The sequence below is a fragment of the Cololabis saira genome, chromosome 10 (genome assembly GCF_033807715.1).
Source record: "Cololabis saira isolate AMF1-May2022 chromosome 10, fColSai1.1, whole genome shotgun sequence".
NCBI classification, from domain to species: Eukaryota; Metazoa; Chordata; class Actinopteri; order Beloniformes; family Belonidae; genus Cololabis; species Cololabis saira.
In genome coordinates this window covers 39,850,809-39,871,529 of record NC_084596.1, presented here as the reverse complement: position 1 = coordinate 39,871,529, position 20,721 = coordinate 39,850,809, and the positions used below count along the sequence as shown (strand labels likewise).

Genomic DNA, 20,721 nt, shown 5'->3' with positions numbered 1-20,721 from the left:
TAGTTAAAATGTCTCATTTTAGTAAAAAAATCTCATTACACTTAAAACAAGACTCATCACTGGAAAAAACAACAATTTTCATCTGTTTCAAGTAGATTTTCACTTGAAATAAGTAGAAAAATCTGCCAGTGGAACAAGATTTTTTTTGCTTGTAATGAGAAGATAAATCTTCTTATAAATCTTCTTATTACCACTGGCAGACTTTTCTACTTATTTCAAGTGAAAATATACTTGAAACAGGTGAAAATTGTCAAATAAGTTATTTTTCTGGTGATGACTCTAAATGTTGAAATAGCAGTAAAACCACATTCATTGATGAAATGACATAAGGGATGGAAAGGGGGGATGGCAGTTTTACAGGGAGATGATTTTTACCGTTTTTATTTCAGGGGGGGATGCCGTCCCCCCTCATCCCCCCTCAACTCCAGTACTGGTCCTTCCCAAGTCTAACCTCAGATAGCCAACAACACATTTCTCTATCATTTTTTAACAAAAAATGAAGCCAAAATGTCAGAGTAGTGTTCAAACAACTAGGAGCATCCAGGACTCAGCAGCCGGGAGTAGCGTCGGCAGAATTAACAACCATTTCCCGTCTGAGGTTTTACTGTAAAGCTCTAACGCTCTTGTGGAGGAATTTTGGCCCACTTTTGTTTACAATGTTGGCTCGTTGCAAAACATGTCCTCTTTAGCCTTGCTGTGTGTTTGGGGTCCTGTCTTGCATAACCCTCCCCACATTTTACGCTGAAACGCTTGGGTAAACAAGAAGAGTTCACGGTTGACGCACACGTGCTGTATGGAGTGAAGTGAAGTGAAAATATAACATCACTTTGGAGATTTGATTGGAAATCGCATGAAAATTAACTTAAAAACCATGATTTGTACCTTTATGTAGAAACTTTGCAACTAGCTTACAACCTACAGCAGCTCTCAATGTTTTAGAAAATTATTTATCATTACTTTCACCAGTTATTTTGGTAATTTTTGTGGGCTTTCTCATTCTTTAATGGACAGATAATGGTGTGAATGCCAAAGCTGGTGTTATACTTCTTTATTATTTTTAACCTTTCCCACATTAATAGGAAGCAGAAGTTGTTTTGTAAAGATAAATGATGTCTTTCCTCTTTGGCACTGTGCAAACACACATCTGAAAAGCTGCAACAGGGTTCCTCGCACTCGCTGATGGTCATTTAATCAAGTGCAAACACAGGTTCTGCAGTCTAGTTTAGTAAATAAAGAGTTTAATGTTCGAGGAGCTGCTGCTCCCTCCAACAACCTCAAATACGTTACTTTTCCAGAAGGGTCTGCATCAGGCAAAACAGTTCAATAGTCTGACATGTACTCGGAAGCAGTGAAGTCATTTTTGAGGAACAAAACTGCAGCTGAAAGAAAACAAACATCTGGAAGGACATTTTCACATGTTGATCCTCGACCACAGAGCTGCAACATCGACCCTCCGCACAGCGAATGCAGCGCTGCACAGGAACAGGAGTTGCAAAGCGCACATTTATAAAACCCGTGCTATTATCAATCAAAGCTGAAGCTGATACAAGCACGTGCTGCTGTTAGGATATCAGATCCATCTGTTCATCCAAAAATATATTTGAGTTTAAAAACTTAGGACCAGATGATTTTTTTAAGTGCTGATACTTAAAACCTTAGAGGTGAAAAATAAGCCCATGTTTTGTGTCCATGTAGTGTACTGAGATCAAAAATAGAGGTGTTTTGTGGATGTGGTATTTAATATTACGTTTATCACAACGCGTGATACGTTGATGGAACGTTTGAGAGCTCTTTGTGCCTTTCATGTCCTATTTGGAGCGCTGCTTGTTTTTATAACGGTTCTGGGGCGGATTCACGTCCACTTATGACGGAGTGAACATTATCGATTTCCTGCGTTTATCTAGGAAATGACATTCATGTACCCTAATATAGGTTCTTCTATGTACAGTACCTGATATTTAAGAGGAAAATAAAATAAAGATCAACAGCTTGGGAGAACAATGGTTTTTATTTAAAACGTTTTGTTTCTCTGGTGAAATATAAACCTTTAACTTCCTGTTAAATAATCAGAAACCAGCATTTGTGTAGAATGTGCGATTAAAGTGTGCGACTAGAAGAGGAAACGAGCAACACCTGAACCCCCGCCGCCTGGATGAGGCTGTGCTGACGCCCCTCAGGTGGTGGGATGATTTTATAAATACAACAATGACAAAACAATAAGTTATTAGTTTAATCAGTGCACTTGACGCCAGACTGACACTCCCGTGCTGGATTTGCACGTATCCATTGCACTTATGTGTGTGCAGTTCAGTAAGGCAGCTGCAGAGCTGCCCGACAGGAGGAGACGGGTCCATCAGACGCAGCGTCCGCCGTCACCGGCGGCAGCGAGCGTCCCGTCAGTCCGGCTCGTGGAGCTTGCGGTCGCAGAGCTCCTTATAGATCCTCTTTCGTATCTTTGGGATGTCCGTTTGTGAAAACTGGAAGGGTCTGGACAGAGCGAGGCATCTGGAGTACTGTCGGAGGAAGATACAGACACGCCAAATGAGCAGCTGATACAAACCAGACGAAGATGCAGCATGCAGCCGCGTGTGTGAGGCCTGATTTACCTCCAAGACGAAGACCCCGCAGTCGTTCTCGTTGCTCTGCTGCGGGACCTCCTGGGGAGAGCAGGTAGACACAGGCGTCACAAGTGAGCAGGTTTGTGTTCGTAGGGCTTCTGACGGCGTTATTAACTCATGTCTTAAAAAACCTACGTTCAGATCTCCAGTCAATGTTTAAAGATGCACATCAGCACAAGTTCAGCTCTGTGCTGAGTCTGCAACAGCGTTTTTGGGGCCTTTTACCCGAGCTGACGTGATGTGGGTTATCCCATCAGAGGGTGGATTTTAAACATAATCTGCTACCGTCTGCTTGGTAGAAAAATGTGTGGTTGATTAGGTCAGTATCTGGTTCTCAGGAAAGCCTGAAAGGGTATCGTTCAAAGACACGTGGGGGGTTAGGTATGGAGGGTTAGGTACGGAGGGTTAGGTACGGAGGGTTAGCTACAAGGGGTTAGGTACGGAGGGTTAGGTACGGGGGGTTAGGTACGGGGGGTTAGGTACGGGGGGTTAGCTACGGGGGGTTAGCTACGGGGGGTTAGGTACGGAGGGGTTAAGTACGGAGGGGTTAGGTCAGGGCTCCAGACTGCGACCAAATGCTTGCATTTTGCGACCAAAATTTGAGTATGTGCGACTGAATTTCATGTCCACTCGCACACGTGCGACCAGTAAATTTGCCAGTGTTACACCAACGCCGTAGGGTCTGCGTTGGTGTAACGCGGAACCATAAATCAGCCGTTAGACTATCCAATTAAATCATGTTGGACATTAAACTGACGCTGTTGTAAACCAATAAAGCTGCCAGAGCCTTGGTATTATCCAATCAGAAACAGAGGAGGGCGGGTTCGCCCCCGTCCCTCAGGGAAGACGACTTGTCAGAGACTGGGGGACCAGCAGTCACGTCATTTAATTCACACATGCGTGTGGTGTGAAACTATCAAACAATGAACACGGCGTCAAAGAGCAGCGGTAGCGTTAACAAAGCGCTGGTTTTTAAAACTTCAACTAAATTAAGTTTTCTTTTGAAAAAATGCTGAAAAAAGAGCCGGGGAACCTGCGCTTCTTTCCCCCGCCCGCCCCCGCTGCCCTCGTGAAGAAAACAAACGTCGAAGCGGCCGCCTGAGAAACCAGCGCAGAAAATACAGAACAACCGTTTACTCCGTACAGACGGCGGGCTGAGCAGGACTGTTAATGCTGGAAATTACTTGCTGTTTGAGACTGTGTTTATGCTGCCATGTGCGTCAATCTCCGCTCACACAGACAACCAGCTGCGTTAAGAAACAGACCCCGCTCTCGCGCTCCACGTGAGGAGAGCGCGTCGTACTGTAATACAAAATTATGATTATTACACCTACAGACGTCGCCGTTAAAGTAAATGATCTTTTTTCGCATGTATCTTTTCGTGTCCTGTCAACTGTGTGCGGGCAAAACTTGCAGATCATTGAATCGCCAGGCACGTTACACACAGACAAGGACACACCCATACACACACATACACACACATACACACTCATACACACTCATACACACTCATACACACTCATACACACCTCCACCCGGGCACAACCAGTGTTCAGTGTTCTGGATATTTCAGCTTAAATTTCAAAATGTTATATAAGTTCAATGAAGTTCATAGCTTGTTTGGTTTTTTCTGTTATTGGACACACAGTTTGTCATGACATACCTGAAAAATCCCTGATGCTTCATGGCAAGCTGTGTGTCTGGTGACAGAATAAATTAGACAAGCTAAAATGACTTGTTTACTGCATGAGCTGTTGATATTTCCTTCTTTTTGCACTTTAAATGGATATTGAAAGACCCATTTGAGTTATTTATTTTTTAGTTATTTCACAATAATTATTGTGAAATTATTATTTCACTAGTTATTTTACAGTCGTATAATTCAGGCAACAGCTCAAAAAACATTTTTAATAACACTAACCCACATTAATATCGGATCGAATCAAATGGTGATAAAAAACAGAAAACAGAAGGGCTAATACAGCATTTAACTTTTTTACTTGAAACCTTTGGGAAACGACCGCACGGCAAAAAAGGGGCCATTCTTAAAGTGTGATGCAGCGCATAGATGGAGGGGGGATATGAACTGGCCTGAAAAAATGTTTTCAGTCAAAAATATTTTTTTTTGCTTTAATCCCTGAATTCGTTAATCTATTATGAAATATGTATTACTAATACACTGAAATGTAGTAGAAATGTAAAAATTTGGTTAACGTGTCGATAAACGATGTGCGCTCCTAAAATTTCTGATTGTGCCCCTAAAAATTTTCAGTTAGGGGCTACTGTGCTCCTAGTGAAAAAAGTTAGTCTGGAGCCCTGGGTTAGGTACGGAGGGGTTAGGTACGGAGGGGTTAGGTACGGAGGGGTTAGGTACGGAGGGTTAGGTACGGAGGGTTAGGTACGGAGGGTTAGGTACGGGGGGTTAGGTACGGGGGGTTAGGTACGGGGGGTTAGGTACGGGGGGTTAGGTACGGGGGGTTAGGTACGGGGGGTTAGGTACGGGGGGTTAGGTACGGGGGGTTAGGTACGGGGGGTTAGATACAGGGGATTAGGTACGGAGGGTTAGGTACGGAGGGTTAGATACGGAGGGTTAGATACGGAGGGTTAGATACGGGGGGTTATGTACGGGGGGTTATGTACGGGGGGTTATGTACGGGGGGTTATGTACGGGGGGTTATGTACGGGGGGTTATGTACGGGGGGTTATGTACGGGGGGTTATGTACGGGGGGTTATGTACGGGGGGTTATGTACGGGGGGTTAGGTACGGAGGGTTAGATACGGGGGGTTAGGTAAGGAGGGTTAGATACGGAGGGTTAGATACGGAGGGTTATGTACGGGGGGTTAGGTACGGAGGGTTAGGTACGGAGGGTTAGATACGGGGGGTTAGGTACGGGGGGTTAGGTACGGGGGGTTAGGTACGGGGGGTTAGGTACGGAGGGTTAGGTACGGAGGGTTAGGTACGGAGGGTTAGGTACGGAGGGTTAGATACGGAGGGTTAGATACGGAGGGTTAGATACGGGGGTTAGGTACGGAGGGTTAGGTACGGAGGGTTAGATACGGGGGGTTAGGTACGGAGGGTTAGGTACGGGGGCTTAGGTACGGGGGGTTAGATACGGGGGGTTAGGTACGGGGGGTTAGGTACGGGGGGTTAGGTACGGGGGGTTAGGTACGGGGGGTTAGGTACGGGGGGTTAGGTACAGGGGGTTAGGTACGGAGGGTTAGGTACGGAGGGTTAGGTACAGGGGATTAGGTACGGAGGGTTAGGTACAGGGGATTAGGTACGGAGGGTTAGGTACAGGGGATTAGGTACGGAGGGTTAGGTACAGGGGGTTAGGTACGGGGGGTTATGTACGGAGGGTTATGTACGGAGGGTTAGGTACGGAGGGTTAGGTACGGAGGGTTAGGTACGGAGGGTTAGGTACGGGGGGTTAGGTACGGGGGGTTAGGTACGGGGGGTTATGTACGGAGGGTTAGGTACGGAGGGTTAGGTACGGAGGGTTAGATACGGGGGGTTAGGTACGGAGGGTTAGGTACGGAGGGTTAGATACGGGGGGTTAGATACGGGGGGTTATGTACGGAGGGTTAGGTACGGGGGGTTAGGTACAGGGGGTTAGGTACGGAGGGTTAGGTACGGAGGGTTAGGTACAGGGGATTAGGTACGGAGGGTTAGGTACAGGGGATTAGGTACGGAGGGTTAGGTACAGGGGATTAGGTACGGAGGGTTAGGTACAGGGGGTTAGGTACGGGGGGTTATGTACGGAGGGTTAGGTACGGAGGGTTATGTACGGAGGGTTAGGTACGGGGGGTTAGGTACGGGGGGTTAGGTACGGGGGGTTAGATACGGGGGGTTAGGTACGGAGGGTTAGGTACGGGGGCTTAGGTACGGGGGGTTAGATACGGGGGGTTAGGTACGGGGGGTTAGGTACGGGGGGTTAGGTACGGGGGGTTAGGTACGGGGGGTTAGGTACGGGGGGTTAGGTACAGGGGGTTAGGTACGGAGGGTTAGGTACGGAGGGTTAGGTACAGGGGATTAGGTACGGAGGGTTAGGTACAGGGGATTAGGTACGGAGGGTTAGGTACAGGGGATTAGGTACGGAGGGTTAGGTACAGGGGGTTAGGTACGGGGGGTTATGTACGGAGGGTTATGTACGGAGGGTTAGGTACGGAGGGTTAGGTACGGAGGGTTAGGTACGGAGGGTTAGGTACGGGGGGTTAGGTACGGGGGGTTAGGTACGGGGGGTTATGTACGGAGGGTTAGGTACGGAGGGTTAGGTACGGAGGGTTAGATACGGGGGGTTAGGTACGGAGGGTTAGGTACGGAGGGTTAGATACGGGGGGTTAGATACGGGGGGTTATGTACGGAGGGTTAGGTACGGGGGGTTAGGTACAGGGGGTTAGGTACGGAGGGTTAGGTACGGAGGGTTAGGTACAGGGGATTAGGTACGGAGGGTTAGGTACAGGGGATTAGGTACGGAGGGTTAGGTACAGGGGATTAGGTACGGAGGGTTAGGTACAGGGGGTTAGGTACGGGGGGTTATGTACGGAGGGTTAGGTACGGAGGGTTATGTACGGAGGGTTAGGTACGGGGGGTTAGGTACGGGGGGTTAGGTACGGGGGGTTAGGTACGGGGGGTTATGTACGGAGGGTTAGGTACGGAGGGTTAGGTACGGAGGGTTAGGTACGGGGGGTTATGTACGGGGGGTTATGTACGGGGGGTTAGGTACGGGGGGTTATGTACGGAGGGTTAGGTACGGAGGGTTATGTACGGAGGGTTAGGTACAGAGGGTTAGATACGGAGGGTTAGGTACGGAGGGTTAGGTACGGAGGGTTAGGTACGGAGGGTTAGGTACGGAGGGTTAGGTACAGGGGATTAGGTACGGAGGGTTAGGTACGGGGGGTTAGGTACGGGGGGTTATGTACGGAGGGTTAGGTACGGAGGGTTAGGTACAGGGGATTAGGTACGGAGGGTTAGGTAAGGAGGGTTAGGTACAGGGGGTTAGGTAAGGAGGGTTAGGTACAGGGGGTTAGGTACGGAGGGCTAGGTACGGAGGGTTAGATACGGGGGGTTAGGTAAGGAGGGTTAGGTACAGGGGGTTAGGTACGGAGGGTTAGGTACGGAGGGTTAGGTACGGAGGGTTAGGTACGGAGGGTTAGATACGGAGGGTTAGATACGGAGGGTTAGATACGGAGGGTTAGATACGGAGGGTTATGTACGGAGGGTTAGGTACGGAGGGTTAGGTACGGAGGGTTAGATACGGAGGGTTAGATACGGAGGGTTAGGTACGGAGGGTTAGGTACGGAGGGTTAGGTACGGAGGGTTAGGTACGGAGGGTTAGGTACGGGGGGTTAGGTACGGAGGGTTAGGTACAGAGGGTTAGATACGGGGGGTTAGGTACGGAGGGTTAGGTACGGGGGGTTAGGTACGGGGGGTTAGGTACGGGGGGTTAGGTACGGGGGGTTAGGTACGGGGGGTTAGGTACGGGGGGTTAGATACGGGGGGTTAGGTACGGGGGGTTAGATACGGGGGGTTAGGTACAGGGGGTTAGGTACGGAGGGTTAGGTACAGAGGGTTAGATACGGGGGGTTAGGTACGGAGGGTTAGATACGGGGGGTTAGGTACGGAGGGTTAGGTACGGGGGGTTAGGTACGGGGGGTTAGATACGGGGGGTTAGGTACGGGGGGTTAGGTACGGGGGGTTAGATACGGGGGGTTAGGTACAGGGGGTTAGGTACGGAGGGTTAGATACGGAGGGTTAGATACGGAGGGTTAGATACAGGGGGTTAGGTACGGAGGGTTAGGTACGGAGGGTTAGGTACGGAGGGTTAGATACGGAGGGTTAGATACGGAGGGTTAGATACGGAGGGTTAGATACGGAGGGTTAGATACGGAGGGTTATGTACGGAGGGTTAGGTACGGAGGGTTAGGTACGGGGGGTTAGGTACGGGGGGTTAGATACGGGGGGTTAGGTACGGGGGGTTAGGTACGGGGGGTTAGATACGGGGGGTTAGGTACAGGGGGTTAGGTACGGAGGGTTAGGTACAGGGGATTAGGTACGGAGGGTTAGGTACAGGGGATTAGGTACGGAGGGTTAGGTACAGGGGGTTAGGTACGGGGGGTTATGTACGGAGGGTTAGGTACGGAGGGTTATGTACGGAGGGTTAGGTACGGAGGGTTAGGTACGGAGGGTTAGGTACGGAGGGTTAGGTACGGAGGGTTAGGTACGGAGGGTTAGGTACGGAGGGTTAGGTACGGGGGGTTATGTACGGAGGGTTAGGTACGGAGGGTTATGTCCGTTAGGTACGGAGGGTTAGGTACGGAGGGTTAGGTACGGAGGGTTATGTACGGAGGGTTATGTACGGAGGGTTAGGTACGGAGGGTTAGGTACAGGGGATTAGGTACGGAGGGTTAGGTACGGGGGGTTATGTACGGAGGGTTATGTACGGAGGGTTAGGTACAGGGGGTTAGGTAAGGAGGGTTAGGTACAGGGGGTTAGGTACGGAGGGCTAGGTACGGAGGGTTAGATACGGGGGGTTAGGTAAGGAGGGTTAGGTACGGAGGGTTAGGTACAGAGGGTTAGGTACGGAGGGTTAGGTACGGAGGGTTAGGTACAGAGGGTTAGGTACAGGGGGTTAGATACGGAGGGTTAGATACGGAGGGTTAGATACGGAGGGTTATGTACGGAGGGTTAGATACGGAGGGTTAGGTACGGAGGGTTAGGTACGGAGGGTTAGATACGGAGGGTTAGATACGGAGGGTTAGGTACGGAGGGTTAGGTACGGAGGGTTAGGTACGGAGGGTTAGGTACGGAGGGTTAGGTACGGAGGGTTAGGTACGGAGGGTTAGGTACGGAGGGTTAGGTACGGAGGGTTAGGTACGGGGGGTTAGGTACGGAGGGTTAGGTACGGGGGGTAGAGAGCTGCATTGGGATTGAGTCCCGAGGGACCCAACGCAAATCGGGCGGTTTGAACTTTGCTGCGGGCGGCTAAAAAAAAAACAAAAAAAAAAAACACTGCAGGATCGGGATGTAGTCTAGCGACAAGATGGAAATCAATGAGGTGGAAAAAAACCTCTAAGAAGATCTTTACAAAACAAAGACGAAGCGAGGCAAGTCAGATATTTGGAGAAATTTGTGTGAAAGTTACAGAGGTTCATGACCACACTTAAGTATAAACAGAGGGATCGGGGCTGAACTGCTAATGACCGAATCCCAGATGAGGGAAATTGAAGAATTAAGCTTCCAATCAGGTGTTTCTGGTGTGTCTCTGGTCTGTGATGGTGTGTGGCTGTGTGAGCTTTAGCGCCGGATACTGGATCATACAGTAACACGAGCTTGAAAACTGATCAGGACTGATTTGGGCTCAGAAGGCGTGTCCACTCCACGTACCTCATCGAACGACACACTCCAACCGTCCTGAAAGGCAGTTTGCTGCTTCTCTTTCGCTTCCGTCATTAGGTATTTCAGGATGTTCTGTTGGAAATAAAGCACCTGAATGAGGATTTCTTGTCCCGCAAGAAGAAATAGGTGGATTTCTTCTTTTTTTATTTTTAATCTAATTACCCTTGCAACCTTCTGCAGAGCATTCCCTTGAGAATCATAAAGGCAAATCTTCTTCGTGGCGATGTTGGCCGTCACGAGACACCAATGAACCTCCAGGTGGACGGGGACCAGCAGGAGACTCTTGGAGAACAAATCCACCTGAGTTGCAGGGAAACGTGCCTTTAGTCATCTGCTTGTAATCATAAGTTGATTACAGGGACTCAGCTGTTTGTTAAAAGATCTCAAAAACAAAGTGTCACCACGTCAATGTTAGACCTAACCTGCTTCGTCCATCGCTTCACCCCATCGTAGCCTTTGGTCATGAGCTGCCGGTGGAAGAAACTGTTGAGAAAATGAACCTTGAAGAAAATTTAAGAAAAGATTGTGAAGTTTGTGCTCTGAATAAAGATTGATCATGGCACGAGCACAGAGGTACGGAAGAGTATTAGGGCCATGCAGGAGAAAAAATATTTGAGAGGGGAAGATTTTTTTTTATTGTGCACTTCGAGAAAAGTCGAAATGTCGAGATTAATGTTGAAATACAATTTCAAGAATAAAGTCGATATTTCCCCTTTTTTCTCAACATTTAAACATTAATCTCGACATTTCGACTTTTTTCTCGAAGTGCATAATGAAAAAAAAATCTTCCTCCTCTAAAACATTATTTTTATTTTGCCTGGCCCTAATACTCTTCCGTACAGAGGAAACTGTTAAAATTGTAAAAATAACAAACCTAGATCACATCATGCACAAACAGGGGCAGCAAAGAAAACAACACAGTACGGAGAAAGCTTGCGTCAAGTCGTACATATTAGTGAAAACAGTTTCAAAAACATCATAACATTGTCGTGTCATGCACTACCTTATTTTTACATGTATTCATTTACATCAGAGGAAGTAATCCTAATGTTTCCAGCCTATATAGGAAGGTGGAATAACGGTGGGGGTTACATGTTTGGAGGACGTCAACTCTGGATCTAAACATCTGACTAAAACAAATATCAAAATAAGAAAGTTCAAATATTCACATCCAAATAAGAATTTATAATAATTAATTTAATAAATTTCAGCCCTTTAAGGTGCACAATCTTCATTTTATCCTACAAACTACCATGTCCATAAATTATGCTTTGCGGACAATTTAGTGCGTGAATACAGGACCCATGTACGTCACCAGACAACAGCTGTTCTCTTTTGTGAGGCTTATTCAGGTTTTACTGCAGCTTAAATTCAGACGTGGGCCCTCCTCTCTGTAGTTTAGTCTTTAGTGAAGTTTTTTTTTTTTTTTTATATATATTTTTTATCCTGGTTTTTTCCCCATTTTATCACCCAGTGCTCCTACCTAACAGTCCTGGGCATTGCCATCATCTACCAACCCCGGGAGGGCCCTGCACTGAGCTCAGGTCTCCTCCTTAACCTGAGGAGTGAGCAGGCCGCATCTTTTCACCAGACAGGGTGGGGATTCTCCGGCCGGACGTAGCGCGTGGAAGGATCACGTTATTCCGGCCGGATCCTCCCCACCCCACCCGGCGCCCCGGTTGGCCAGAGGGGGCATATATAGCCCAGGACTGTTGCATGTTTTTGTGAGGGTAGCTCCCATTAGCTACCCAATGGAACACGGGGATAACATAAAAACTCCACACAGAAAGATCCTTTCGCCAACCCCACCCAGGGTGTGGGCACTGAAGTCATGGGGGAACTAACACGCACTTCAGCGTCTTTAGTGAAGTTGATACTGAAATTTCTGCGATGTCTGCTGCAGCTTTGAGTTGCAGTGTTTTTATTGGCTACGACATGTGATAACCCGTGATGCACTGACGTGCGCTATGGACGGTTTAGTGCCAAACTCATTTTCACACCTCAAAGAGCCATTTGAGGGATACTTAAGGTGGCTGCATGATGGAGCGGTTGTTTTGATTGGACAATAGAAGGCCACATATGGCGGGCCCCGATTTTGACACCTAATTTAGACTATTATCTAACTATTAGTAACTGTTTAGACAACAGTGAAACCCGGCAACATGCAAGGAAATTTGATGGTATATGTCATCTACACGTTACTGAAGTCTTCTATAAAAATTACCGATATGTTGTGTATCTATTATGTCAACGTTCAACTTGATGTAAATAGTCTGTTTATACACCCAGAATTTAAAAACAAAAAACATAGATCAGTGTATTCCAGCGTTTTAGAGACTCTTTGATAAGTCGCATATGCCGACTGGCTACATCGTTGAGGGGCGAGTGGGCCGTCGCTCAATGCAAGAGGTAAAAACACTGTCTTGTCTTCATTTTAAAACACGTGGTGACGACACGGAGATGCTGGATTCTCCTCGTTTTATAGTTTTGGAAGAGACTATGAAAAAAATAAAAACTGCTGAAAACGATTTTATTCTAAATAATAAAACAGTTTATTCTAACTATTTTATTATTAATTATTATTATTAATATTATTATTATTATACATATTGCTTTATGCCGTTGTTTTTTGTGGTTTCATTCCCTTTTATTCGACTGTTACCTTGTTTTAAAGCAGTTTGAAAAGTGCTCCTTACATAGTTACTTACTGTTATTGTACTTATTGTTCATACTTAGAAACACCTTCTGGGGGAAATATTCACACATAAAAACACAACACTGTAACAGCTTCTCAGCAGTTACCTCATGATGAGACGACTCCATGATCAACTCTCCGTACATGTTCATGACCTTCAACAGAAAAAAATAAATGCACGCCAGGAAAATTCACTTTTAAAAAACAACATGTCATTATTTCCTCTCAAGAATCTGAATGTTCTCGGTGCGTTTGATGCCAACCTGGTCATTGAGCCAGTTCTGATCTGCCAGCGTCAGCAAGTCCTCCAGGGTCAGTACGTGTTTCTTGTAAACCACCCGGAAGCAGGGGACGCTTCTCTGAATGATGGCATTTTGCCATCTTGAAACCTCTGAGAAGATTACGGTTTTCCTGCACAGGTAGGAAAAGATCAGTTTATCCAGGAAGACCAAACACCTCCCTCCTCGCCACATACCTCCGAGCTTGGCCCGTTCAGGTCTTACCCGCCACTGAAGTCGCGGTTAAACTTCCTCCTCAGATGTTTCAGCACGTCGCTGTTGCGAAGTGGGATGAAACTCCCATATCTTCTGTAGAAGCCACCGAGAAAGTCTAGACAAACGAGGAGAAACTGTCATTGGCAGCTGTGGAAAAGCGACGCAGACCCAGCTGGAAACGACGGATGCTGGACGTTACCGTTCACAGCAGCTGCGTGAGATCGTTACCAGTAGGCCTGTGTTGAAAAGATTGATTTTCCAATTCTATATCGATTCTCATATTAATTACTAAAAATCGATTCATATGTCTAAAGATCGATTTAAAAAAAAAAAAAAAAAATGTGTCATTACATTACAACTTTTGGTATTTTTTAGTTTATGCCTAAAAAAGGAATGTTTTGTTGGACATCAGAGTAACTAATGCCATGTTTTTGCCTTTAAATATTTTAAAAAAAAAGGTATGAAAACATTAAAGTGTTCAGTTAAAATTGCATTAATTGTCTATATTTCTTTGCTTTATATACCGTATTGGGGTTACATTTGCATAAAATGCTGTTTGATAATTCTGCACCACAGTGTTTCTGAAATTGGTCCTTACAGCATCATTAACCGCCAATACTTGCTGTTGAATCTCAATATAATACTAGTATTAATATGTTGCATAACTAAACAGTCTTATAATTTATGCAACAGCTGAAAAAAACGTTTTTAATAACACTAACCCAAATCAATATCCGAATCGAATCGAATCAAAGCCTGATAATCGATTCTGAATCTTAAGAATCGGAATCGAATCTTGACATTTGAATCGATCCCCAGCCCTTACCAGGTGGCACGAGTTTGTCTGGAGTTACAAGAAAGCTTATTTCCTTGAGTGGGGAAATGCCAAAGCGTTCATGGTGAAGGCGACCTGATGCCAGACGTAAGAAGAGACCTGGGGCCTGTACTACGAAGCAAGTTCAACATACCCAGGATATCTTTTCCTTATCCAGATTCACTAACCCGGACAATTGCAATCACGCTAAGCGGTCACACGACGGTGGTTATCAACTCGGTATATCAACCCAGGTTTCTCCAATCTGGATATGAGCGCGTGCACATAAAAGGGGCGGTGTTTTCAGCGCATGACCAATCGCAAGCATGGAGAAGTCCGCTGTCAGAGCCGCTTATTTCAGTAGCGAAGAGCAAAGGATAAATTACACTGTGATTTAACTTAATATTTAGACTTGAAATTAAAAGTTCATGTCGTGTTCAAATTAAACGAGGTCTGACATTTCATCCTCTCTCAAATGACTCATACCTTGTTTCTACAGTATATTTACAGTTTGTACATAAAGGTTTATTTGCAAAAGTAGTTTTCTTAGAAAGACGGAGTGAGGGTATCTACAGCAAAGACAAACGTACTTGCATACCTCTCTGTCAGGAGAAAAGAAATGATAAAGTGTTGATACTTGGGTATGAAAGGAATTGCTTAGTTTCTTGACTAATTAAATTTTTGTTGAAAGTCAGCCCACTCTTTTTTTTTTCCTCTCACGATCCGCGCACCGAGCTCCACTGGATTCTCTTCGAAAGGGCATGCCATTTTCCAAGAGAGCTGATTGGTCAGTGGGCGGTGCTTTTATACCCGGCGATCTGTATCTCGAACATAACCTGCTCCGGAGCAGGTTAACTGTTCAGCATAAGTTACCATGGCGATGTACCCCGGTAAGAAGTGAACCACCGTCGTAGTCCTGAAAACCCAGGGTTAAACCTGAAGTTACCTCGCTAACCCCAAATCCCGCTTCGTAGTACAGGCCCCTGGCTAGACTGGTTCCAGATGACGGAAAGCCAAAAGTAACTCCAAGATCCACATATATTACAACCAGGATACGAGGAAGAAGCCCCCTGGACGTTAACCTGGACGCAGCAGCAGGCCGGGAAACCGAAGCTACGACCGCCACGGGTTCCCACCACTGGACAACACAAGATTAGGACGTTACCTCCACGGGTTCCCACCACTGGACAACACAAGATTAGGACGTTACCTCCACGGGTTCCCACCACTGGACAACAGAAGATTAGGACGCTACCTCCACAGGCAGGTAATCCAACACAAGCAAGAGAGAAAGGTACTCTTGCTTAAGGGTTTTGAGTCGTAGACTTTGTTTTTTTTTATATTTTTATCCCGGTTTTTTCCCCATTTTATCACCCAGTGCTCCTACCTAACAGTCCTGTGCATTGCCATCCTCTACCAACCCCGGGAGGGCCCTGCACTGAGCTCAGGTCTCCTCCTTAACCTGAGGAGTGAGCAGGCCGCATCTTTTCACCAGACAGGGTGGGGTTTCTCTGGCCGGACGTAGCGCATGGAAGGATCACGTTATTCCGGCCAGATCCTCCCCACCCCATCTGGTGCCCCGGTTGGCCAGAGGGGGCAGTATAGCCCAGGACTGTTGCATGTTTTTGTGAGGGGTAGCTCACATTAGCTACTAAGGTAACTCAGGGAGAACATGCAAAGTCCACACAGAAAGATCCTTTCTCCAACCCCACCCAGGGTGTGGTTCTGAAGTCATGGGGGAACTAACACGCACTTCAGCGCCCACAGCGTCCCCGGCGGGAACCGAACCCAGGACCTTCTTGCTGTGAAACGGCTGCACTACCTGCTGCGCCACCGTGCCCCGCAGACTTTGGTTTTTGATTCACAAGACATTTGGTGTTGAATTGACCACAGCCGTGGTCCATTTAACCGATACTGATGTGACATTGGGATGACCTTGAGTCAGTGATCCAGACTGATGATGGTGGTAATGTTACATGGGATACCGTCTTTACTTTTCCACTAGTACCTACTCAGCCTGACTCGCCTCCACTGGGTTTGGTTCTTTCCCACTAGGGGTCTAAAGTGCCGAATAGATACTTTTTCTGTAACTATTCTGCCGAGGTTCTAAGCGGCTGAGTCCGGCTGCATCTGATGTCATCACACAATCAAATACGTCACAGCAGCTTCGCTCCAACCTTCTTACTTCTGCTCCAGCTGAATTGTTATGGAAAAGAAACCAAGCTGAGATGAGTAGAGCCGAGTAGGTACTTGTGGAAAAGTACCATTAGACTTGAGCAACTGAGCATCGTTTAAATGCCAGTCCACCTGAGTATTGCGGCTGACCTTAATGACCAGCAGATAACGCGCCCCGTCGCTACTCGCATCATCTCAAACTGGTTTGGAGGTAGTCGTAACTAAATAACCTCCACAGTTACCGCACGCCAGTTCAACACAGCACCTTGGGCACGTCGTAGAACGGGAAATTTAAGTCACGGACGAGCAGCCAATGAATCTGCAGCAACCGTGAGACCCACCGCACGGCCACCCGGCTCACTGGGCTGGAGTGACAACAGGACAAAATCTCTGAGGTGCTGCAGTTTGCTCTTGTAACAGATTCCCTGCACTTGCAGGCAGTTGCAGTGTCTTTAAATGTAGATTTTGTCTCCATAGGAGCATACTCAGAAAAGCGAGGCTGTTGTAAAGGTAAACGGAGGTCCAGCTGAGTATGAGCAGGCTGTATATCATAAAGTGACTGCTGAGTTTGTATTCCAGCCTGCCACATAAGATGGAAACCCAAAAATCATAAAAGCAAAAGTGCAAAACATACCTTGGATGTCTCTCGTCAAAGCACCGACGTCGACTTCCTGCTGAGCAGAAGGCGCCTTTTTCCCGCCGAGCGTCTCGTCCGTCGCTCTGTAGGGATTCTGGTTCCGACTGTGGTGTTGTGACAGATATTCCACCTCCAGCCTTTGTGTTCTTGGTGCGGTGCACCATTTGTTCCCGTCACATGCTTTACTGTCCGTGCACTGAGGGGGCGGGGCAGTGTGGTCAAGTTTTCCAGTAGGTTGGTCAGGCCGTAACCAAGTTTCTCCATTCTGACACAACATGGTTGTCTCTGGTAGCGTCTGACTGGCAGCGCCGCCGTAAACGTTTGCATCAGTAACTTGCGAGCACCTGGCGCCAGCCAGCGCTCCGGAAAGACGGGCCGCTTCGCTCTGCGTCGGCAGGCCGTTGTGCAATCTGACGGCGTCTTCTGAGCCTCCTGCGTCACATCCAAGAGGCGACACCAAGCTTGACGTTCTCACCAGTGAGTTGTGTGTGCACCTTCTACTTCTTAAAATCCCAAATCGAGACTTCTCCCGCCGCTTCCTCCACATCCAAAACTGCAACTTACAATACAAGCGTCTCTTGGCTCGCCTGGACAGATGAGACACTCCTTTGACTGACGACATGAAGCCCTTCCTCCTCTTCATACGTTGTGCTTTTCGACAGCGCGGTTGCTGCATCAGACAGAGGCTGAATGCACGGAGTGACAGGGACTCACATGGGGGCGGGAATCGCGCCGTCTTTAGCGAGGGTTTGCTTTGGGGCTCAAACAATCAAAAGTTTTCTACTTGGCAACAGACAGGGTCTCAATAACATCCAGGCCATGGTCCGCGGTCTCAGACGCCGCCCCGAAGCCTCGGGTCGGCGGCTGCCGGAGTAGAGGAACCGGGCGGGGAGACGATGCCGAGGTTGGAAGGTGAAGTATCCGGGTCACGCAACACTCCTTTACGTCCCTGTACACTCCCTGGAGATCTGAGGACCTGGTGCAGAGAAGAGTCAGGGTTTTATCAGAAACTGCTGTTTTATTGACGTTTGATGACCTGCATTTTCATTCATGGAGATTAGGACTGAGCTAGTGGGACTAGAGTTGCCAACTCCCTGAAAAATAAATAAAGGCACACCTCATCTGCAGGGCCGCCCAACCCGATTACCTTCCTGGCGTGGAGAATTTTTTTTGCGAGTGAAACGATTTTTTAACTATTTGACTCAAACCTGAATTAGATGCATATTTTTGAATGCCATAATAATAATAATAATAATAAAATTGTATTTCTAAGGCGCCTTTCTAGGCACTCAAGGTCGGCGTACACAACTAAAATAAATTAGAATAAAGCCAGCAGAATACATTTAAAAGAAACATCAAAAGCATTTAAAAACAGCAGAGGTAAGAAAACTACAAGAGATGAATCGTTAAATGAGATAGGCAGTCTTGAACAGATGAGTTTTGAGTTGTAATTTGAAGTGAGTGAATGAGTTGGGATGGTAATGAGTTCCAGAGACGCATGGAAAACTAATTATTATCCAGCAATTCACTTTAATACAAAATAACTAAATTAACTGAATAAAATAAGTATCTTTCTTAAACAGAAAACTGTCCTGCTTAACTTAAAATTGTATAAATTAATATAAAACAATAGAAAGAAAGCAGAACATCTATCCTGTAATAGTGCACATTTTTAGTGCAATAACAAAAGTGCAAACAGAAAGTCTCAAAGGCCATGACTGTAGCTACAGTTGTAGTAAAACAGAAAAATAACTTATGAACTCAACAGCTCAATGCCATTTTCCATTGGCATATCCAACTATTTTTGGACTCTCAGTAATACGGGACAAAGTGCGTCCCTTTTCAGCTCATTACGGGACGCATACTTTAGTTTATAAATACGGGACGATTCCATTTTTCAAGGGATGGTTGGCCACCCTAAGTTGAACGCTACTAGAAAAGCATTTTCCAAAAAGATGGAGTGGTGAAAAGAAAGTAATGATCTGAACAGGATGTACCATTGTTAGGATTTTATGAAATTGTTAAAAGTATGAGGGGTTTTTTCTATAAGATTGTACACTGATGGTTGCTCTCAGTGCAGAACCACGTTCTGTTTTTATGACCAGACTGATTAGCTGAGTTCTTCTTTAGGTGAGGATGGTGAAGAGAAACGGATGTTTAAGATTGATTGGTCCCTTCCTGTTTTTCTCTGGGTTCTGGTCGCCGTAGATCTCTGCTGGGTTGGCATGTCGGATTAGATAGACAACAGAAAATATATGGCTGAAAGTGTGACATGTTTAAGTTTCCCTGCAGTCGGCCTCCTAGATAAAGTTCAACAGATAAGGTTCAACATCGGCTCCTACAACGTACAAAACACCTCCCTTTTTCAGTAAAAAATATGACTGGATTGATGACCACAGTGTGCATTTCTGTCCTACCTATGTGGTTTGAGACCAGTGTACCTCCGACTGGAAAACATTGTGCATGATTTAATAAAAACTTGTGCACCAGACAAACGAACACAAGGATCTTTCACCATGATGAAGACACTTATAGTTCCAGAGGTGTCAAGTAACGAAGTACAAATACTTCGTTACCTTACTTAAGTAGAAATTTTGGTTATCTATACTTCACTGGAGTAATTATTTTTCAGACGACTTTTTACTTTTTACTCCTTACATTTTAAAAACAGCCTTGTTACTCTATTTCATTTCGGCCTTTAAAATAAAAACTATCCAGTTAAATTGCTCCATCCGGATAGAGTGAATTTGGTTGTGGTTGTTTCAGATGTTCTTGTCCAGTTTTGTTCTTACATCCGTTCCCTCAGATTCCTGCAACTAAACTTGGATGTACATTCCAATAAAGGTTAGGATAAATGATAACATGTCTCTGAAGTTTGACTTTTTGCACCATTACAATACTTATAGGCAACTAGTCATCATATCTCCTGCTCTCTGAAACACATGTTAATGCTCAATAGTACACATATATGGTTCTTTAATATATTTGCATTATACTAAGATGCATTCATTTTCAATGGCTTTTGTCCTTAATGGCTTTTTTCCCCCTTACATTACTTTTACTTTTATACTTTAAGTAGTTTTGAAACCAGTACTTTTATACTTTTACTTGAGTAAAACACTTGAGTTGATACTTCTACAGGAGTATTTTTAAACTCTAGTGTCTATACTTCTACCTGAGTAATGAATGTGAATACTTTTGACACCTCTGTATAGTTCAGACCTCTAAGTGTGTTTTGATGACTTCACTTCCACTATGTGTGCTGCTGACTAATCACAGGTAAACTGAAGATGCTTTCATTGTTATGTTTTATTTTCTTTTAAGAGAAGGATGTGTCCACATCTTGTACCCCCACCTCCCCGAGGCTCATGCACTTGTCTCGACCCCTGCCAGACACACACGTGTGTGTCCACATGTGGATGACTGACGGCTGTCAATCACCGGACCCTCCGTTCTGGACAGGTCTCGACCTCTTCCGGTCACGTGGTCCCAGCAGCAGCCCCCGTTACCAGCAGCACTGATACAACAAAGTGCCGTTAGCCGCGCAGGCTCACACTCACCTGGCTGCTCCTTCACCTCCACCGACCGCCCTGCTGGAGCGGGTTCTGGTCCTATCAGCTCCCCTGCGACTCTCCGGCGGGCAGCAGCTGCTGGTTGTGGTAAAGGAGCGGGTTTAAAGCCCCTTCATCAGCGGAGACCACAGTAAACACGAGCCTCCACAGTAAACACGGGAGTCGCATGTTAACGACGTCACGCAGGCGTCGACCAATCACAGTCCACTTTCCTTTAAAATGACTTTAAAGGGATTTTCGCGCGCCGTTTGATGAAATAATCAGCATGCCCACGAAGTCAGGAGAATCAAATGGCACAAATGTATCTCGGTCATTTAGT

General features: G+C 46.3%; 1 protein-coding gene across 2 annotated transcripts; it reads right to left on the bottom strand.

Annotated features, from left to right (window-relative positions):
• Positions 1–2,027: 2,027 nt before the first annotated feature.
• Positions 2,028–20,557, bottom strand: LOC133452079 (sentrin-specific protease 5-like). 2 transcript variants are annotated; one of them, XM_061731272.1, is made up of 10 exons: positions 20,391–20,557; positions 16,828–17,806; positions 13,214–13,319; positions 12,974–13,121; positions 12,818–12,865; positions 10,438–10,515; positions 10,178–10,315; positions 10,004–10,087; positions 2,607–2,657; positions 2,028–2,513 (listed from the first exon to the last, which is right to left on the bottom strand). In XM_061731272.1, the coding sequence occupies exons 2-10, from the start codon at positions 17,504–17,506 to the stop codon at positions 2,397–2,399; spliced, it is 1,449 nt and encodes a 482-aa protein (XP_061587256.1). In that variant the 5' UTR covers positions 17,507–17,806; positions 20,391–20,557; the 3' UTR covers positions 2,028–2,396. The 2 variants fall into 2 exon arrangements, with proteins under 2 accessions (XP_061587256.1, XP_061587257.1); XM_061731273.1 differs by having other exon boundaries at positions 10,438–10,482.
• Positions 20,558–20,721: the final 164 nt, after the last annotated feature.